This window comes from Salmo trutta, chromosome 39 (genome assembly GCF_901001165.1).
Source record: "Salmo trutta chromosome 39, fSalTru1.1, whole genome shotgun sequence".
Lineage (NCBI taxonomy): Eukaryota > Metazoa > Chordata > Actinopteri > Salmoniformes > Salmonidae > Salmo > Salmo trutta.
Window position 1 is genome coordinate 21,592,851 of NC_042995.1, and position 21,237 is coordinate 21,614,087.

The 21,237-nt window shown below is 44.1% G+C and overlaps 1 protein-coding gene across 1 annotated transcript in view; it reads right to left on the reverse strand.

Annotated features, from left to right (window-relative positions):
• Nucleotides 1-21,237, reverse strand: part of LOC115179284 (transmembrane protein 163) — a 45,429-nt gene that overhangs the window by 10,803 nt on the left and 13,389 nt on the right. Inside the window, exons 3-5 of the mRNA XM_029740664.1 lie at nucleotides 13,107-13,150; nucleotides 12,554-12,645; nucleotides 10,370-10,466 (exon numbers count right to left, since the gene is read on the reverse strand). Coding sequence (XP_029596524.1) covers nucleotides 10,370-10,466; nucleotides 12,554-12,645; nucleotides 13,107-13,150 — 233 coding nt within the window. The remainder of the gene's footprint in view (nucleotides 1-10,369; nucleotides 10,467-12,553; nucleotides 12,646-13,106; nucleotides 13,151-21,237) is intronic.

Genomic DNA, 21,237 nt, shown 5'->3' on the forward strand with positions numbered 1-21,237 from the left:
GGAAGGTCATGACCCCCTCACGTTCTAAAATTCCTTTCCTAGTTTTATCAATGCACTGTGATAAAAGAAGAAGGACCAGTGTTCTTTAGGACTATGCAGATGACTCGGAGCAGTCGTGCAGGCTGTGTGAAAGCAAACTGAAAGGCTGGCTTTAGGACCATGGGAGTTGCTGTCAGTGTATGTGTGCTGCACTCTTTCTGTGGCAGAGAGCTAGCCAATGGTTAGCTAGCTAGCACACTAGCTATTATTTTTGTCTCACTCACACTGGACCAGAATCAATCAAGATAAAACCAGCGGCCAAGCAAATAAAGACTGATATTCAGACTTTTTTTTCACCGCAATGTGAGTCTGTATAGCCATGCATTGATCTGTCAGATTCCCTAGCTAATTCATTTCAACTTTTTGTTCTCACACTGACACTATGATACTGTAATATGCAGGATATTAGCTTTAGATTAGAAATGATTTGTGTTTGTCCGTCCCCACTTCTAAAACCATTGTTGCGCCCCTGAGTGAATATACGTAGTTAGGTATAAGTATAGTATACAAGGTCTATAAAGTGAATTGTTTACATGAGATATACTAAAAAATGCCATTGTTTTCTATGGGAATTTTTTAAATTATGAATTGAATCATTTCACTTCCTGAATTTACAGAATTGAGAACTGAATTGACCCCAGTCCTACTATGCTTCACAGTGCGCACCATTTCAAATCTCTTTTATGGGAAGTCTTCAAAAATTCCTAGCCTGGTCCCAGATCTATTTGATATTCTATGGTTGTAGAAGCTAGCTATACAGCACAAAGAGACCTGGAATCAGGCTAGGAAAGACCTGCTCCCCCAATCACTTCTTCTGACACCTTTTAATATTGAAAATTCTTAGCACTGAGGTGCTTGGGTTGAACGAAGCACCAGCACGTGGCATTTAAAAGCCCTCTGAGGAGATGAGATGGGAGATGGCTAAGCAGAGATCAGGGCTGTATGGAGGAGGGTGAGTCACTCTCTCTCTCTAATTCACAGTCTGCGTCGCAAATGGCACCCTTTCCACATCTAGTGCACTACTTTTGACCAGGGTCCATACGGCTCTGGTCAAAAGTAGTGCACTATGTAGTAGGGAATAGGGGGTTGTTTGGAATGCTTTGTTTGGAATCGAATTCACATCTCATAGGCTGCATCCCGATTTTCTACCCTTCTCCTGAAGATTTGTCTTACAATGGTAAATCTATCCAGCCAATGCAGAAAGCGTGTCCAATCCAATGTAGAAGGTGTGTTTCCTCTTAAACTGAATTTTAATACACCTGTTTCGGAACAACTCAGGCCCTATTCTCACTACGAGATATGAAGGAGAGTCTGAGGAGCGGGGTGGCAAACCAGAATTCTACTTTTCAATTCACATTACATCCTTGCCTTACCTTCAAATTGACCGTAAATATCACAGTAGCCACTAGCCAGTAAGCACAAACTGTTCAACAATCACAGACATTTTTTTCCTAAAACATATTAGCTACACTGTTGAATAACGCAACCAAACCATATTACACTCTTCAATTCATAAACATGCGCAGACAATTAAAGGGCTTATTTTCTCGTCTGTAGGCTACTGTACATTACATTTAACTTCAAGACAAAAGCACAGCGTTGCTAATAGCATGTCTTCATCAAGTAACGATAGCTTATCAAAAATGAACGATTAACCCTCTCATACGACTATAAAAGTACAGTAGGCCTACCTTTCAACATTACAACAAACCAGGCGTAATGTTATGCAAATCATTAGACGCGTAAAAGCAAATTGCAACTGAAAACATGGGTTTAAGTGAATTCACTGCAACAAGCCATTTTATATGGAAGCCCATACCAGCAACCAAAAAAATTGAATAAAATAAAATGCCTCTTGATTTGTCAACGTGCACGTCTGCGCTTCAGTATGACTGTAGTCTACTGATAACAACCACAGCTATAGCAAGCCTAGAGGAACCTGTGTGCTCTGATCCCATCTGGGCCTTGGGGAAACATAACGTCATGCTTTTATAGCCTAAAATAAGCCCATTTATTTGTGTTCTGGGAAAATGTGAATGTGATCAACTTTGGTTTATATTCGAACTTTGGGTGGCTCGGCTAACTAGGCCTTTTTAATACAAAATGATTGATTAATTCCAGTCAATCAAAACAATAGTGAGGACATACTGTATGAGTATCTTTTTAATTACAAATACAAAGGCCTAGACTATGTAACCCTGCATACAGCGAGCTCGACCCTGTTAGTTTTATTGTCCAATCGCAGTTGTTGTCTCTTTGTCTGTGTAAAGGGTTTTAATGTTTTCATCAAAGGATTTAAGAAACAAACTTTCAAACAAAAGGAAACTTCTTGGCAGGGAAAAAAAATCATTTGAAAAAATGTGGGTTTTGACACTCTTACAGTATGTAGGTGTTATAACCAGCCATAAAATAACACAATATATGCCACAACAGGTATAAATGTGTCGTGACAGTGTTTTGACCCTATTATAACAGGTTATGTCAAGTTATGTCAGCTGTTAACCTAGGGGTCCTCTAGAGGTTAACACTGTCAAGGGTGGGTCCTCTAGAAGGGGTCCTCTAGAGGTTACCACTGTCAAGGGGGGGTCCTCTAGAAGGGGTCCTCTAGAGGTTACCACTGTCAAGGGGGGGTCCTCTAGAAGGGGTGCTCTAGAGGTTAACACTGTCAAGGGGGGGTCCTCTAGAAGGGGTGCTCTAGAGGTTAACACTGTCAAGGGGGGGTCCTCTAGAAGGGGTCCTCTAGAGGTTAACACTGTCAAGGGGGGTCCTCTAGAAGGGGTCCTCTAGAGGTTAACACTGTCAAGGGGGGTCCTCTAGAAGGGGTCCTCTAGAGGTTAACACTGTCAAGGGGGGTCCTCTAGAAGGGGTCCTCTAGAGGTTAACACTGTCAAGGGGGGGTCCTCTAGAAGGGGTCCTCTAGAGGTTAACACTGTCTAGGGGGGTCCTCTAGAAGGGGTCCTCTAGAGGTTAACACTGTCTAGGGGGGTCCTCTAGAAGGGGTCCTCTAGAGGTTAACACTGTCTAGGGGGGGTCCTCTAGAAGGGGTCCTCTAGAGGTTAACACTGTCTAGGGGGGGCCTCTAGAAGGGGTCCTCTAGAGGTTAACACTGTCAAGGGGGGGTCCTCTAGAAGGGGTCCTCTAGAGGTTAACACTGTCAAGGGGGGGTCCTCTAGAGGTTAACACTGTCAAGGGGGGGTCCTCTAGAAGGGGTCCTCTAGAGGTTAACACTGTCAAGGGGGGGTCCTCTAGAAGGGTCCTCTAGAGTTTAACACTGTCAAGGGGGGGTCCTCTAGAAGGGGTCCTCTAGAGGTTAACACTGTCAAGGGGGGGTCCTCTAGAAGGGGTCCTCTAGAGGTTAACACTGTCAAGGGGGGGTCCTCTAGAAGGGGTCCTCTAGAGGTTAACACTGTCTAGGGGGGGTCCTCTAGAAGGGGTCCTCTAGAGGTTAACACTGTCTAGGGGGGGTCCTCTAGAAGGGGTCCTCTAGAGGTTAACACTGTCATGGAGGGTCCTCTAGAAAGGGTCCTCTAGAGGTTAACACTGTCAAGGGGGGGTCCTCTAGAAGGGGTCCTCTAGAGGTTAACACTGTCAAGGGGGGGTCCTCTAGAAGGGGTCCTCTAGAGGTTAACACTGTCAAGGGGGGGTCCTCTAGAAGGGGTCCTCTAGAGGTTAACACTGTCAAGGGGGGGTCCTCTAGAAGGGGTCCTCTAGAGGTTAACACTGTCTAGGGGGGGTCCTCTAGAAGGGGTCCTCTAGAGGTTAACACTGTCTAGGGGGGGTCCTCTAGAAGAGGTCCTCTAGAGGTTAACACTGTCTAGGGGGGTCCTCTAGAAGGGGTCCTCTAGAGGTTAACACTGTCTAGGGGGGGTCCTCTAGAAGGGGTCCTCTAGAGGTTAACACTGTCAAGGGGGGGTCCTCTAGAAGGGGTCCTCTAGAGGATAACACTGTCAAGGGGGGTCCTCTAGAAGGGGTCCTCTAGAGGTTAACACTGTCTAGGGGGGGTCCTCTAGAGGTTAACACTGTCAAGGGGGGGTCCTCTAGAAGGGGTCCTCTAGAGGTTAACACTGTCTAAGGGGGGGTCCTCTAGAAGGGGTCCTCTAGAGGTTAACACTGTCTAGGGGGGTCCTCTAGAAGGGGCCCTCTAGAGGTTAACACTGTCTAGGGGGGGTCCTCTAGAAGGGGTCCTCTAGAGGTTAACACTGTCAAGGGGGGTCCTCTAGAAGGGGTCCTCTAGAGGTTAACACTGTCTAGGGGGGGTCCTCTAGAGGTTAACACTGTCAAGGGGGGGTCCTCTAGAAGGGGTCCTCTAGAGGTTAACACTGTCTAAGGGGGGGTCCTCTAGAAGGGGTCCTCTAGAGGTTAACACTGTCTAGGGGGGTCCTCTAGAAGGGGCCCTCTAGAGGTTAACACTGTCTAGGGGGGGTCCTCTAGAAGGGGTCCTCTAGAGGTTAACACTGTCAAGGGGGGTCCTCTAGAAGGGGTCCTCTAGAGGTTAACACTGTCAAGGGGGGGTCCTCTAGAAGGGGTCCTCTAGAGGTTAACACTGTCTAGGGATGACAGTGTCATAACGTGGCACTGGGTGTCAAGTATAGTGTTAGTGATTTTTTTACTATTTCATACCCTACACATATCAGTAAAAGACTATACATTTCAGCTGTTTGAAAAACATTGCTCTGCTTTTACCATTTATACCGTAGGAGTGTTGGCTCAACAAAACAATTCTGTTTACACTGCCTTGCTTCAAGGGCAGGCGGTAGGTAGCCTAGTGGTTAGAGCGTTGGACTCGTAACCGAAAGGTTGCAAGATCGAATCCCTGAGCTGACAAGGTAAACATCTGTCATTCTGCCCCTGAACAAGGCAGTTAACCCACTGTTCCTAGGCTGTCATTGAACATAGGCATTTCTTCTTAACTGACTTGCCTAGTTAAATAAAGGTAAAATATATCAAAACTAATTTCACACATAATAAGTGTTTGCCTATAGACAAGATTACATTGACAATAATCTGTTGAGTGACAATATTAGGCCTCATACAGTTGTCAAATTGTACGTGAAGATATGGGGGCATCTTGTAATTGACAAGTCACATACATGTAAAACAGTGTGATTTCTTTATCTGAAAGAGCATATTCTGCAGTTTCTATGACATTGCAAAGCAAGAACTAGTAACAAAATAAACGTAAATGATTATGTTATTCTGTCGTCAATGGATGAATGGGCGAAAGAAACCAGACAGAAATTGATAATTGTGCGTGTGACTTCAGTTAACTTTTGGTTAGCTGCCGATGTCGAAACCAAGTACTTGCTCAATTACTTTCCATATCAGGGGAAAGATGAAACCAGGCCAGCGGGTGAGCGACTGTTTGAGACTGTGGTTTTGAGACCCGTAGAGCCTTACACGAGCAAAGGCAGAAATGTGACCATGGACAACTTCTTCACATCAATTTCCCTGGCAGACAAGTTGATTGCAAAGAAGACTAGCCAGTGAACCAACAAGGCAGGAGCTGCCCCCCCCCCCCCCCCCCCCCCCCCGATGGAGAGTGGTAAAGCAACACTGTTTGCATCCTCAGCACCATGCATTCCCACTGGATCTGGCATGTGAGCTTCGTGAGAACCACGTCAACGGCAAAAGAAGAAGATACAGCTGCCAAGCAGGCCGCCAAGGGCACAATACAGTGTCTGATACAATCAACTGTTTTTATATCTTGTCATGAATATATTGGTGCTTTTGTTCAGGAAGGCAGGAAATGGCTGGTTATATTATTATTATTATTATTATCTTTTTCGTTTTCGTCTGGACTTTATTCATTTCTAGAGCTCTATTACTAATCGAATCTACAAATACAGCTGATCAAACGGATTACACTGTAATGTTTTTATTGTAAGAGAAACGAAAATAGGATATTGGCCTACATTTTTTCTAGGACTTTGTAGAATTATTTTTAAAAAAACATCCTTAACTCTATCTAAACAAATAACTATTGTTGTTATTTGTTTTAATTGATATATTTCCATTAATATTTCTTCATGCAATTAGTCCTTTACAATAGTTTATGCAGCATTTATCAAGCATTTATTTATCAAGCAGGTTTGCGCACCTTGCAGGTTGATATGCAGCTGATACATACGCTGTAAGGCTCGCTCGGCATTGTTCTCAAGCGGGTACGTAGATGCTAAAAGGCCAGCGGTTCTAGTGTTAAATGTGTTGCACGTTAGGTGTGCCTCCAATAATTGGCCTGATTCCCTCGAGCCAAATCATAGGTAGTGGTTAAGAGATGGGATCAAAGAGATGCTAGAACGAGGAGCTCCACCCTCTCTCTTTGCAAATTACGGGCCAAATATCCCCTCCCTGAAATTCAAAAGCAGCCAACACCTGTAAAATCGTGATTTGTCCAATTAACCAATGATGAAAAACCCAAATATCAGAAGTGCTTATGACATCAATGGCCTTAGGCTACCTGGTTTGCTTTCTATTATTAAAACGGGCTCTTAGCTTCGACTTATTGCCTGGCAACAAAGTAATGCAGTTATCTATTCTAGTAGTGTGAAGGCCACGGTTCTCTTTTCACACCTGAGCTCTGCCACATTCCTCCTGTAATTATCCACCAGGAAGAGAGAGACCACAACAGCATGTTTCACTTCACAGATCTCTCTGTTTCTCTCTCTGTTTCCAATCGCTCTTTTTTTCTCTCTCTCCCCTCTCTCGCTTCCTTTTTTTTATCTCTCTCTCTCTCATGCACCGACAGCAGCCAGATAAACACTTGTTTCTCTTCACAAATCTCTCTCTCTTTGTTTCTCTTTCTCTCTCACACTCTGTCTGTCTGCCTGACTGTCTCCCTCTCTCTCCCTCTCACTCTCTCTCTTTCTGTGTGTGTTTCTCTCCCTCTCTGAGCCTCTTCACACGTCCAACACTTTTCGTATAAATACCGTCGGCTAACACATATTGCGCAAACGTAAACGTGCGTCCTTGCTACGTCTCGACCGTTACCTCCGGAGGTGGCGCAAAACACTAGCCCGACAGTTACCTCCTTGAAGCAGGGCAGTAAACAGAATTGTCTCGTTGAGCCAACAGTCCTACAGTATACATGGTAATAAAACATGTATCCTATTTGAGACTTGTTTTATTTCGTTTTTACCTGAAATTGCAGTAACAGCCTGTTACATTTTGAAATTGTCGCAGTAGCTGCCGGCTGAGCCACGTAAAACTATGGAAGCCCATCCCCACCTCCAAAAACATGTCAAATGTAGATCATTTGTAACATTGTGTGGTGATTTCAGAGATGGCACCACAGGTCCCAGAGTGGTAGGGAGGAAATTGTTTTTCCTAATCTGGTAGTAAGTACAGTAGGCTAATCTAACCAAATCCGGACCCTAGTTGTAGCATGTGACAAAATAATAAATCGGCTTTGATGGGACCAGATAATTGTTCTAATCAGGGCGTATGGCTTAAAAAAAAAACGAATGAAAAAACTCCTGGCCCTAGGGTGTAAGAAAACATTAAAACCCTTTACACGGACAAAGAGACAACAACTGCGATTGGACAATAAAACTAACAGGGTCGAGCTCGCTGTATGCAGGGTTACATAGTCTAGGCCTTTGTATTTGTAATTAAAAAGATACTCATACAGTATGTCCTCACCATTGTGTTGATTCATTCCAGTCATATCTACATAGCTTAAGCTATAAAAACATGACGTTACGTTTCCCCAGGCACAGACGGGATCAGAACGCATAGACTTCTCTGGGCTAGTTGCAGCTGTGGTTGTTATCAGTAGGCTACAGTTGATCAGAGTGAAGCACAGACTAATTGTGCACCTTGACAAATCATGAGGCTTTTTATTTAATTGTTTGTGTGGCAGGTATGAGCTTCCATATATAACACCTTGTCGCAGTGAATTCAATTATGCCCCCGTTTTCAGCCGCAATTACCACATGCAATGGTTTGCATGATATTGCTAAAAATTGAGCCTGGTTTGTTGTAATGTTGTAAGGTAGGCCTACTGTACTTTTATATTCGTATGAGAGGGTTAATCGTTCATTTTTGATAGGCTATTAAAGTTACTTGATGAAGACAGGCTGTCATAGCAACTCTGTGCTTTTGTCTTGAAGCTAAAATGTAATGAGTGTTGCCTTCAGACGAGAAAATAAACCCTTTGTCTGCACATACAGTGCCATCAAAAAGTATTTGCTCCCTTTTCTCTATTTTTGCATATTGTTGATACTGAATGTTATCAGGACTTCAACTAAAACCCAATATGGACGACATGGGTCTCATTATGCCTGGCAAAAACAAAACACTGCATTCCACAGTAAGAACCTTATACCAAAGGTTAAACATGGTGGTGGAAGTGTGATGGTTTGGGGATGCTTTGCTGCCTCAGAACCTAGACAATTTGCCAAAATAGAATGGACCATGGATTCTGCTATGTATCAAAGAATTCTACAGGAGAATGTCAGGCCATCCATCTGTGAGCTGAAGCGCAGCTGGGTCATGCAGCAAAACAATGATCCAAAACACAAGTCTACATCAAAATGGCTAAAAAGCAAGACATTTGAAGTTTTGGAATGGCCTACTCAAAGTTCAGACATTATCCCAAATTAGATGTTGTGGCAGGACTTGAAACGAGCAGTTCATACTTGAAAACACACAAATGTCGCTGAGTTAAAGCAGTTTTGCATGGAAGAGTGAGCCAAGCATTCCTCCACAGCGACGTGAGAGACTGAACAACAACTACAGGAAGCGTTTGGTTGCAGTCATTGCAGCTAAAGGTGGCACAACCAGTTATTGAGTGTAAGGGGACAATTACTTTTTCACACAGGGGCATTGGGTGTTTCATAACTTTGCTTATGAAATAAATGAAATAAGTATGTAATTGTTGTGTTATTTGTTCGCTCAGGCTCCCTTTATCTAATATTAGCTTTTGTTTGAAGATATGATAACATTCGGTATCAAAAATAGTGGAGAAAATTAGTAAGGGGGCAGCTCTGTGCATGCTGGTTAATTGTTGCATTATTCAAGAGTGTAATATGGTTTGGTTGCATTATTTAATAGCGTAATATGTTTTAGAAGAAAAGTTACTGTTATTGTTGAACAGTTTGTGCTTACTGGCTAGTGGCTACTGTGATATTTACGGTCAATTTGAAGGTAAGGCAAGGATGTAATGTGAATTGATAAGTAGAACTCTGGTTCGCCACCCCGCTCCTCAGACTCTCCTTCAAATCTCGCAGTGAGAATAGGGCCTCTCTCTCTCTGTCCCTCTCTCCATTCTGGAGGTGTTGTCTCTTCACACATTCCCACCTGAGAGTCTTGTAAATGGAATTCACACCCGATGTGACCAGTCTGGCGATGCGAGAATGAAACTATATATTAGCTCTCGGAGTTTATACTAAGTTGTGTCCCAAATGGCACCAAATTCCCTACAAAGTGCACTACTTTTGACCCCGGCCCATAGGGCTCTGGTCAAAAATAGTGCACTATGTTGGGAACATGGTGTCATTTGGCATTGGGGACGCCATAATGACACAATGCTCTAGTTGAAGAGACATCAGATAACCCAAGTACAACCAGTTGACAACTTCGAAGAGTGAAAAGACAACATATTTCTGTTGATTTAGATTTTCTGTTGACTTACTGTATGTTGCATTGCAGTGAATCTTTATTCTATTGTCCATCCAACAACAACCACCGTACAATAAGACTTTGTAAAGATTTGTAGATGTATTTGTGATGCCCCAGCAGTGAAATGTACAGTACACTGTCTGTACCCCCCACTGCCTTGACAAATGACACCCAACACATTTGTCATGACATGAGCGAGACACAAGCAAAGCTGTGCGACAAGAAAAACAAGTCACCAAACCGAGTTACACTCCTCTGTTTTTGACAAGCAATTTCAGCGCACCAACCAGATGTTCATTGGAATCCCTTTGCTGCAGCAAAACCCATTTGCCAAGGCTGCTGGCACTGCCAAGGTGGGTATTACAGTACCCAGAGCTGGCCTTAATGAATGCTCACATGCCCAGACATGTGGAGCAGAGCGGAGAGTAGGGCTGTGTCTCAAACGACGCCCTATTCCCTACGTAGTGCACTACATTTGAGTGTGGCTCCCATACAGCTTTTTTCTAAATAAATAAATATAGACAGACAGACAGACAGACAGACAGACAGACAGACAGACAGACAGACAGACAGACAGACAGACAGACAGACAGACAGACAGACAGACAGACAGACAGACAGACAGACAGACAGACTGGATTGAGAGTTATAGGTGCAGTTAATGCTAAGTGCCTTTCTTAAGGGTAAAACGGCAGGAGATGGCATCTTTTACCACTTCAGGCAGTAGCTTGGTAGCCAGGTCATGGATTGCCTTTCCTAGGATACACAGAGAGGACAGGATGAAGACCACTCCCAGGATCACACAGGCTCTGTAGAGAGAGAGAGAGGGGTGAGAGGGAGGAGGGAGTTAGGGGGAAAGCAAGAGAGAGGAAGGGAGCGGGGAGAGGGAGTGAGGGAGGTAGACAGAGGGGAAATGGAAGGAAAGAGAGTGAGAGAAAACAGTGATTAATAATATTCTGCTTTGAAAATCATTTCTGTGAGGGATCATATATTGTATTTTAAAACATTCCCAAATCATCGGCCACAGGGAGACCTTTCCATGACAAAGCAGACCTGTTGCAACTACCCATCATACAAGCTTAACGCATCTGAATACAATTGCAAATCGTCTCCATTATTTCTACAGCTTGTGGAAGAGAAAAAGCATCAGTTAAATAAACAACCGTTTTGCTTTTCTCCGTGGCTGATTCAGAGAGTTGAACACAGTCTCCGCGGATCAATTGGAGAAGAGATTTTCTTTAAACGCAGTTTTATCCAATTAGGTAAGCCTGGCTGGGAGAAGCCCCAAAATCGGTCAACTGTGTCATCTGGGGTGGTCAGGCATGGTCGGGTTAGCTGTCTGTCTGCTCTCTCTCTCTCCCCTACTTAATCTACCAGTCTAGCGCAGACTTAGTTGCTATACACACCATACACATTATCACAAAGAGCCCATGAAAAGGCCAGGAACAAGAGAAAGTGTCGAAAGTAGACCGTGTATTATAGATATAACATACATGATGTTCAGACAAAAACATAATGGATGGCAACATGTGTGTGTTGATGCTCACAGCTGGCTCCCGCTCAGCAGCACCCAGTCCCCTGGGTCCGAACCGGAAGGTAGCTAGGCAACACAAAGTAGAGCGAGAGGAGAGGAGCCATGTAGGAACGATTTCAGAGGTGCAGCGGGAGAGACAGAGAGACCCAGAGCTCTGTGTGTGAGAGACCTCCTGGGGCTGTGTTGTTGTAGCTCAACAATAGAGACTCTCCCTCACAACACACCTGCCCAACCAACAGCTCAGCTGACTGAAACGTCCGTTTGATCTTCACTGGGCTATAATCCTGCTGCTTAGAAGAGTCCCTTTTTTTTTGGTCTCGCCGACTCAAGGCAATTGGCATCAAGCACATTCGCAAGTTTGATTTTCTTCAAACATCGCAAGACAGTCAATTTAGTTTTGACATCAAAGTCGCAAGATGCAAGATCTTGACCGGACTTGGCAGAACTGTAGTTGACTAGACTGAGGACGCACACACACGCACACACACACGCACGCACGCACACACAGAGTCATCCAGTCTGTGTCTACCCTTTCTCTCCTGCTCCATGTGTCATGTCAGCAGGCGAATACAACAATATTCCTCCAATTACAGTGGAAGAAAAACTTGCTGTAAAATTCATGCTGCTCGCTCATTCGTCTACAGACCTGGTAATTTAATTGTCCGGTGGCCTAGAGCGTTACTCCTGCCTGGCCTCTCCCCTGAGGGATCACACATACACACATACACACACACACACACATTCACCCCCCACAACACACACCTAGGAGAGGCCAATTACTAGCTGCTGGGTAACACAAACCTTCCAATTAGGATTCTGGACCAAAGAGATGTTCACTGGTACAACTGAAGGCTCATATTAGCCTGGTTAAACAGATTGAATGCTGCCCTCACAATGGTGAAAGCAGCATTCAAGCTCGTTTAACCAGCCTATAGGCTTCTACAGTAAACCAGAGGCTGTCAATCTGCTGCTGTAATGCTGGCTAGCCTGGTTAAATCAGAATGAATGTTAAACCCACCACTGTTTCATCATTAAAGCAGCATTCAATCTGGTTTAACCAGGCTATAGGCTTATACACCAGGGTCTCCATGGCGATCTGCATTCACAAAAGCATCCCCCGAGCGGATGGTGTCTGGCAATTTCACACATGAAAATGCGAGTAAGGGGGATGAGAGACAACGCTGGGGTTCTAATACTGTACACTACAGTCCCAAAGAATGAAATGCATTGTAATAACTGCAGCGATTACGCTGAAGAGACAAAATAGTGCTAGAATGCAGTATAATTTCTAGGCTTTATATAGTTTTGCTGGTCATCAAAAACAACAAATATTATAAATATGGAGGTGATATATCTACTCACATGTACTCCCTGTTTGCAGAGTGAACGGCGGCGGCGTTGCTATAGCGCCACACCACGATGATGGAGGACAGCACGTCCAGGGCGGCATCAAACTGCAGAGGGTAAACAACAACAACGTCAACAACAACACTGACCAGCTATTCAACAGAAAGCCATGAGGAATGGGGGTTCACTTAAATGATTCTACCCTTCAGTTATCCTCATCCCAATAACTCAAAGTCAATGCCAATCTAGCCTAAATTACAAGCTTAGACTCCTAAGGTTAGCAGGACTCGATATGGCCAGGCCCTTGTGGAACCAATGTGTTTTTGAGATCGACTACATTGCAGTCGGTCTGCGCAGAATCATTTATCTACGGATCACCTTGCATCCCAAATAACTAGCTAGAGCTACTACTCTTTACGTGATCAAGATCAGTGATCCTGTGCCTCGCCTTGCTCAAATTCACCCCTCACTGATTGTAACGTGTTAGTGATGACATCTGCCCTATTTCGCTCTCTGCCCTTTAGCACTCAGTAGTAGATTCATTCAAATACATTTTGAAAGTACCTACAGCGAATCCGAAAGCCGAGGCACTGTGTCTCATGAAGGAAACAGCTGGAAAAAAACAAGAGAAACACATGTTTTAATATACACGAAGAACATTCATTCATGAAATGCATTTATATCAGTGGTACTGTTGTGAATGACTCAGCCTACCGGTAGTCCCTGGAGTCAAATAGTATTTGTTTTCTTTTAACTACTTTAGCTGCGCTTGATTGAACTTGTCTGGGACTGGGACCAATAGAATAGTCCCCAAAGTGCAAACCCCACCCATCTGGCCGTCCAAAATAACAGACGGGCTCAATTAAATTCTCAACGCGTTTAAACCCGGGACTTATATAGCGCAACTACAACACTGTTCTACTCAGCAGGTGTGGTAGTAAGGTAGTGAGATATAATGTAGTGTTATCACTCAGCATCCACACCAATGTCAGGCTCACAGTGTTAAAATCCTTAGTTAGCCCTCGAAAACAATGGGGCTGCTGCTTCTATTTGCCGAGCAGTGACCAGGACTGAGTACCCCACCAATGTGTACATACAGCAGTTTGTAACGCAGATATTTCCTGAGGCTATGTTACATTTGGGCTGTAGCCTGCCTAGACTTCCTATTCAGGCTGTTTTGAGTAAAAGAGACCAGATCCAACGATCCTAGATAATCAACTCCTAAACTTCCAATCCCGCACGTCAAGCACGTCTCCAACTCAATCCTCAAGTTTGCCGACAAAACAAAAAGCGATAAGCCTTGATTACCAACAGTGACGAGACACCCTAGAGGGAGGAGGTGAGGGACCTGACAGAGTGGTGCCAGGAAAATAATCTGTCCCTCAACGTCAACAAAACCGAGGAGCTGATCGTGGACTACAGGAGATAGAGAGAGCGCGCCCCCGTCCACATCGACGGGGACGCAGCGGATAGGGTGAAAAGCTTCAAGTTCCTCGGCGTGCACATCACAACCTGAAATGGTCCATCCATACAGATAGTGTGGTGAAGAAGAAGCAACAGCACCGAGGCTGGAAAAAAAGCCCCTAAGGACCTCACATGCTTCTACAGATGCACCATTGAGAGCCTCCCTTCACCTTAGAGACCGCGGCCCTATGTACATAGTCATTGAACAGTGGTCACTTTAATAATGTTTACATACTGTATTACCCACTTCATATGTATATACTGTATTCACGTGGCCATTGCTTGCTATAAAAAAAGGCATTCCGTTACTGTTTGATTGAAGGTTAGAATGGGCAAAACGAGTGACCTAAGCGACTAATGAGCGTGGTATGATCGTCGGTGCGCCGGATCCTGTACCTCAGAAACGGCCGCCCTCCTGGGCTTTTTCACGCATGACAGTGTCTAGGGTTTCCCGAGAATGGTGATACAAACAAAAAACATCCAGTCAGCGGCAGTCCTGTCAGCTCGTTGATGAGAGAGGTCAGAAAGTAGAAAGTACAAAGACAAGAATTGTGCAATCTAACAGGCAGGTCACAAACAGACAAATAATGGCACAGTCAGTACAACAGTGGTGTGCAGAATAGCATCTCGATCCTTGTCACAGACGGGTTAATTGCAGCAGACAACCACACCGGGTTCCACTATCAGCTAAAAACAAGAAGAAGCAGCTCCAGTGGGCACCAACACTGGCGATCACCAACACTGGACAATTAAGGAGTGGAAAAACATTGCCTTGTCTGACGAATCCCAGTTCCTGTTGCGTCATGCTGATGGCAGAGTCAGGATATGGTGTAAGCAGCATGAGTTCATGGCCCCATCCTGCCTGGTGTCAATGGTAAAGGCTAACGGTGGTGGTGTACTGGTGTGGGGAATGTTTTCCTGGGACACGTTAGATCCCTTGATACCAATTGAGCAACAATTGAATGCCACAGTGTATCTGCTGTTCGCAGCATGCATGTACTGTACCGCTATCCAATCTGCAGCATGCATGTACTGTACCGCTGTCCAATCTGCAGCATGCATGTACTGTACCGCTGTCCAATCTGCAGCATGCATGTACTGTACCGCTGTCCAATCTGCAGCATGCATGTACTGTACCGCTGTCCAATCTGCAGCATGCATGTACTGTACCGTTGTCCAATCTGCAGCATGCATGTACTGTACCGCTGTCCAATCTGCAGCATGCATGTACTGTACCGTTGTCCAATCTGCAGCATGCATGTACTGTACCGCTGTCCAATCTGCAGCATGCATGTACTGTACTGCTGTCCAATCTGCAGCAGGCATGTACTGTACCGCTGTCCAATCTGCAGCATGCATGTACTGTACCGCTGTCCAATCGGCAGCATGCATGTACTGTACCGTTGTCCAATCTGCAGCATGCATGTACTGTACCGCTGTCCAATCTGCAGCATGCATGTACTGTACCGCTGTCCAATCTGCAGCATGCATGTACTGTACCGCTGTCCAATCTGCAGCATGCATGTACTGTACCGCTGTCCAATCTGCAGCATGCATGTACTGTACCGCTGTCCAATCTGCAGCATGCATGTACTGTACCGCTGTCCAATCTGCAGCATGCATGTACTGTACCACTGTCCAATCTGCAGCATGCATGTACTGTACCGCTGTCCAATCTGCAGCATGCATGTACTGTACCGTTGTCCAATCTGCAGCATGCATGTACTGTACCGCTGTCCAATCTGCAGCATGCATGTACTGTACCGCTGTCCAATCTGCAGCATGCATGTACTGTACCACTGTCCAATCTGCAGCATGCCATCACGTCAGCACCGACCAACATCCCTGTGGGTGTACCTAATAAACTTCAGAAATTGAGAAATATTTTTTTTCACTGGTCTACACACAATACCGCATAATGTCAAAGTGGAATTATGTTTTTACAAATGTTTACAAATTAATACGAAATTAAAAGCTGAGATTTCTTGGGTCAATAAGTATTCAACCCCTTTGTAATGGCAAGCCTAAATAAGTTCAGGAGTAAAAATGTGCTTAACAAGTCACATAATAAGTTGCATGGACTCATTCTGTGTGCAATAATAGTGTTTAACATGATTTGTGAATGACTACCTCATCTCTGTACTCCACACATACAATTATCTGTAAGGTCCCTCAGTCGAGCAGTGAATTTCAAACACAGATTGAACCACAAAGACCAGGAAGGTATTCCAATACCTCACAAAGTTGTTTATAAAAAATGTTGATGGGTAGGCCTAAAAGGTTTTAGGCAAAATAACCCAATCAAAACAGAAAGCTCCTTGAAAGTGAGAATATGCCAGGCCTATTTGTCCTAAATCAATGATGGCCTATTGTTGAGATAATAGAACAAAAAAACTTAAAAGAGATCAGATTTTTTGTTTATACATACTTTGCCTCAATGACACACTTCGTTAGCTACCCACCTCGTTCCTTTCTGTCAGCATGTACACGTAGTAAATACACCATCATGATTTCAGGATATGTGTCTTTTCAGATTCCACAATTATTATTTAATAGTTGTGGTCACTACATCACCGCACTCCCGCTCTTGCTCTTGGTCCTCCTCTTTGTAAGTCACCTTGATTTAGCACCTGTGTGTTTTATCAGTTTCTTTATGAAAATATTTAGCTAACTCCGTGACAGTAGCTAAAGCATGGAGATAAAGCGGCACACAAGTAGACTACAAATGCATGCTGGACCGGGCATGCCCTGAGCCCGTGAAGTGAGCGCCACTGGAGCGAAGTCCGAGCAGCCGAGAAGGCCGACACTCCAGCCTTTGGGAATCTCTCTCTCTCTCTCTCTATATATATATATATATATATATATATATATTTCGGACTCTGACATTGCTTGTTCTGATATTTCTTAATTTACATTTTGGGGATTTGTGTGTATTTTGTATTGTTAGGTATATTGCACTGTTGGAGCTAGAAACACGCTGCACCTGCGATAACATCTGCATATTTTAAATATGCGTACGCGACCAATAAAATGTTATTTTATTTGATCTCAGGGTGGACACTCTAACCACAAGGCCACCGAGTTGGTGTGTAACTGCGACGTGCAGGGAATATATTCAGTAGCCTATATATCCCGTTCTCCCCTAATCTGCATAGGATGCGCTCAGACAGTAAACGCACTGCTACTCACAAAAATGTTTAAGAGATATCAAGTTATGATAACGCATGCATTTCATCAAACGCTCGCAGTCAAAGAACCAATAATACTGCACGCCTCTTGCTCTTTTCCTGTGTTTGGTCCAAACTGCGTTCTCACCTGCAGCGAAAGGCACCAATGGAAACAGACCGAGACCACACTTTTTGAGCGAACGGTGTGCGTTGTTTGCTGCGCTCCCAAGTACAGATAGTGTTCACACCAGTCCAAACGAACTGAACTAAGGGGGTAAACGCAACAGAGTTCGGAAAAACTGCTCCAAACCCCTGGGTGTACTTTGATTTGGCCTTTCCACTACAGTACTATTTTATTTAAGAGACCAATAATAATAATAAGTATTTTATTATTCTAGGTCATGTTCATTAGGCACCAAACAGAAAAAGATTGACTGAAACAGGGAGGGACTACCTGGACTTGTCCAATAAGAAACGATCATTTTCGTTTTTCATTTAAAAAAGATTTTTGCTTGCGTGCCCTAATGAACAAGACCCAGGTTTTCTCTTTCTGCAGTCCTCCTGGGGTGTAAAGCCCCCATCCATGTATCCATCTAAACACAGTGACACACAGTGGGTGACAGACAGATCTTTCTGGGTCATCCCAGTCCGTATGTCACATGTCAAACCTCCCACCCTCCACTCATCGTCACGGTGACAGAGGCTGGCACATCACCCCGACAGAACACCAGCCACACCGAGAACAGAAGGACTACACCCGAAATGACACCTTTTCCCCCTATATAGTGCACTACTTTTGAACAGGGCCCATAAGGCACTATATAGGTAATAGGGTGCCATTTCAGACACAGCCATGGTCTCCGTGTGACAGGACAGTTCTGGTTAGTGACCAGTCGTTTACAATGAAGGCAGGAGAGATCAATTCTCCTCACTTTGTCAAGCCAGATCAAGTGTCTCAGAGAAAGGGTTTAAGAGGAGGGCTTAAACCAACGCAGCACAGTAAAGGCATCCATCTTAGGGTTGTCACATTATTCGTAGGTATCACGGTGTAACCAGTGTCACACTGCTTGAGTAACAGTACCGCTTCCTTCCTCAAGAGCCCACACTGATATTCAATGTTTGATCCTCTGGGTGTTTCTCAATATGCATACTACCGCGCTCCACACTCTCATGCGGCGAGTTCGTTCTCCAACGGTATTTTCTTGAGTACAATCTTGTGAGGACGAGAGTTCGGAGAATGCATAAAAATGTACATAAAGAAAATGCAACGCTCATAATTATCAGCTATATGTGAATAGTATTAATTTAGCTAGCCAACTAGTTTTACATGTAAAGAAAACGACCTAAAACAAATGTTGTTATGAAAGGTAAATGGCCAGCGTTAGCTACAAATTCTTTGTGGGTCGCTAGCTAGCTACACATTTGTCGTCAGTCTAAGCACAGAGGTTATTCTATGCCGTTAAACAGACCAAAGTTAACACGTTATGGTTAGTCAGGCATCATATGAGATGTGAGTGGGCAACTTTTCATTCCAATGTCAGAGCTCTCTCACTTCAACTCAAAACCAGCCGCCATTGACTTCAGGACATTTTGCGTTGTTTTTTTTTTATGTGGTTGCATCATATTACGTCAACAATACTGGGAATATTTCAGTTGAAGCTTGCGTCGATGCATACTTCGAAATATGTACAAACGAAGTACACATCTGAGAATTGCCCTCCGTGTTCCATTTGGAATACTTTCATTATGACTCATACTCCGACCGTTCCGTGGTCCAGTTTGCTTGCTCGGAGCATATTAAGAAACACCCCTTGTTTCACAAACACACGTAACTTCCCTATTGACACACCTTAACCAGCTGCACCACCGGAAAGCTAGCAATTCAATGGCTCAGGCAGCGGTATATGAGGTTGATTCATCTTGTTTACAATGAGAGAAAAAAATGTAAGAGCACTCCATTTCACCCCAAACCCACTGGCTCCAGGTCATCTACAAGTCTCTGCTAGGTAAAGCCCCGCCTTATCTCAGCTCGCTGATCACCATAGCAGCACCCACCCGTAGCACGCGCTACAGCAGGTATATCTCACTGGTCATCCCCAAAGCCAATTCTTCCTTTGGCCACCTTACCTTCCAGTTCTCTGCTGCCAATGACTGGAACAAACTGCAAAAATCACTGAAGCTGGAGACTCATATCTCCCTCACTAGCTTTAAGCACCAGCTTAAAGCACCTGTACATAGCCCATCTGTTAATAGCCCATCCAACTACCTCATCCCGATACTGTATTTATTTATTTATCTTGCTCCTTTGCACCCCAGTATCTCTACTGCACATTCATCTTCTGCACATCTACCATTCCAGTGTTTAATTGCTATATTGTAATTACTTCGCCACCATGGCCTATTTAGTGCCTTATCTCCCTTATCCTACCTCATTTGCACACACTGTATATATACTTTTTCTACTGTATTATTGACTGTATGTTTGTTTACTCCACGTGTAACTCTGTGTTGTTGTATGTGTCGAACTGCTTTGCTTTATCTTGGCCAGGTCGCAATTGTAAATGAGAACTTGTTCTCAACTAGCCTACCTGGTTAAATAAAGGTGAAATACATTTTGTTTTTAATTATTGAGGAAAATAGTCCTATTGTTGGAAACAAACAGCCTTATAATGTCACATTTGTTTACTTTCCAAGCTATAGCACACAATTTGTGACAACAACACTAATCTCTCTCTGTCTGACTCTCTTCCTCAATCTCTCTCTGCCTCCCTCTGCCTCTATCTACTCCGTTCACCCAGAGTGACAGAGACTGCAGGGCAGATGGGAGATGTGTCACTCTCTCTGTCTCTCCGGAGACCTAAGTCCGTCCCTTTCCACAACATAGATGACAGATGTCATTGGTTCCTCACAGCCACTCCAGATTACTTCATTTCTGTGTCAATTCTCTCTGTCTGCGCTGACACTGACAATTACAATGATCAAATCCTTTGAAGCATATTCTTGGGTAGGGATCACAGATCTGACAAAAATATAATATGCAAGTGTTATGATATACCCATGTGACATGGGTTTATTATATCAAATAACAAAATGTACAAGAGTACGCCATCTCGCAGTCACAGGAAATATGTACGGAGCGGAGAGAGTTTTAAAAACAGCTCTGCCTAGGTATGGAAAGGAACCGTTGATGTTCAAAGATCCTATATGGGCCAGTGGGCAGCGTCAGAAGATGCGCTGAACAGAGAAGCTACCCAGACGGACTGTTGTTGCAGTAGCAGTGTGTGGGTAAAATCACTGGGGAAGCTAAGCATGAAGAAAGCAATACTACAACCTAGGTGTTGTGATCAATGCGTTGTTTGCTCTATAACCTGTTAGTTCACATGCCTTGCCACTGTGATATATACTGTAGGCCTAAGGCAGAGACAATAAGAAGACAGAATAAATTCAACAACTTGGTTTCATCACAAAACCAGAGAGCAACATCTGTCCCCAAAAGCATATTGCATGTAACAAAGAGTTTCATGACCTGCAGCGCGGTCAATCAAGTTAATGTTTTCTCCATTTTCAGACTACTAAACAACTATTGATTTAGAGCCGCGGAGAGTTGCCGCAAGTCGCAAAGAAAACAAAGAGGCTGCCTCCACTATTCCAGCACCATTTCAACTTCAACATCCTCAAATAACCTCTGCTTAGTCTAATACAGTGACAATTAAAAGGTACCAAAAAAATGTTGCCCAATCAACATAAGCTAAATATGATGTGGCTGTCCATGGTACTGTGTGTGTGTGTGTGTGTGTGTGTGTGTGTGTGTGTGTGTGTGTGTGTGTGTGTGTGTGTGTGTGTGTGTGTGTGTGTGTGTGTGTGTGTGTGTGTGTGTGTGTGTGTGTGTGTGTGTGTGTGTGCGTGTGTGTGTGTGTTGTGTGTGTGTGTGTGTGTGGAAGATGACTCACCCTACTTGTAGAGAAACAACAATGCCATCCTCCTCTTTTTCATGTTGTCAAAATGCTAGTAAACATTAGCCTACTACATTTAGCTACAGATTGAACTTCCATCCTCTCAGGCCAGGGG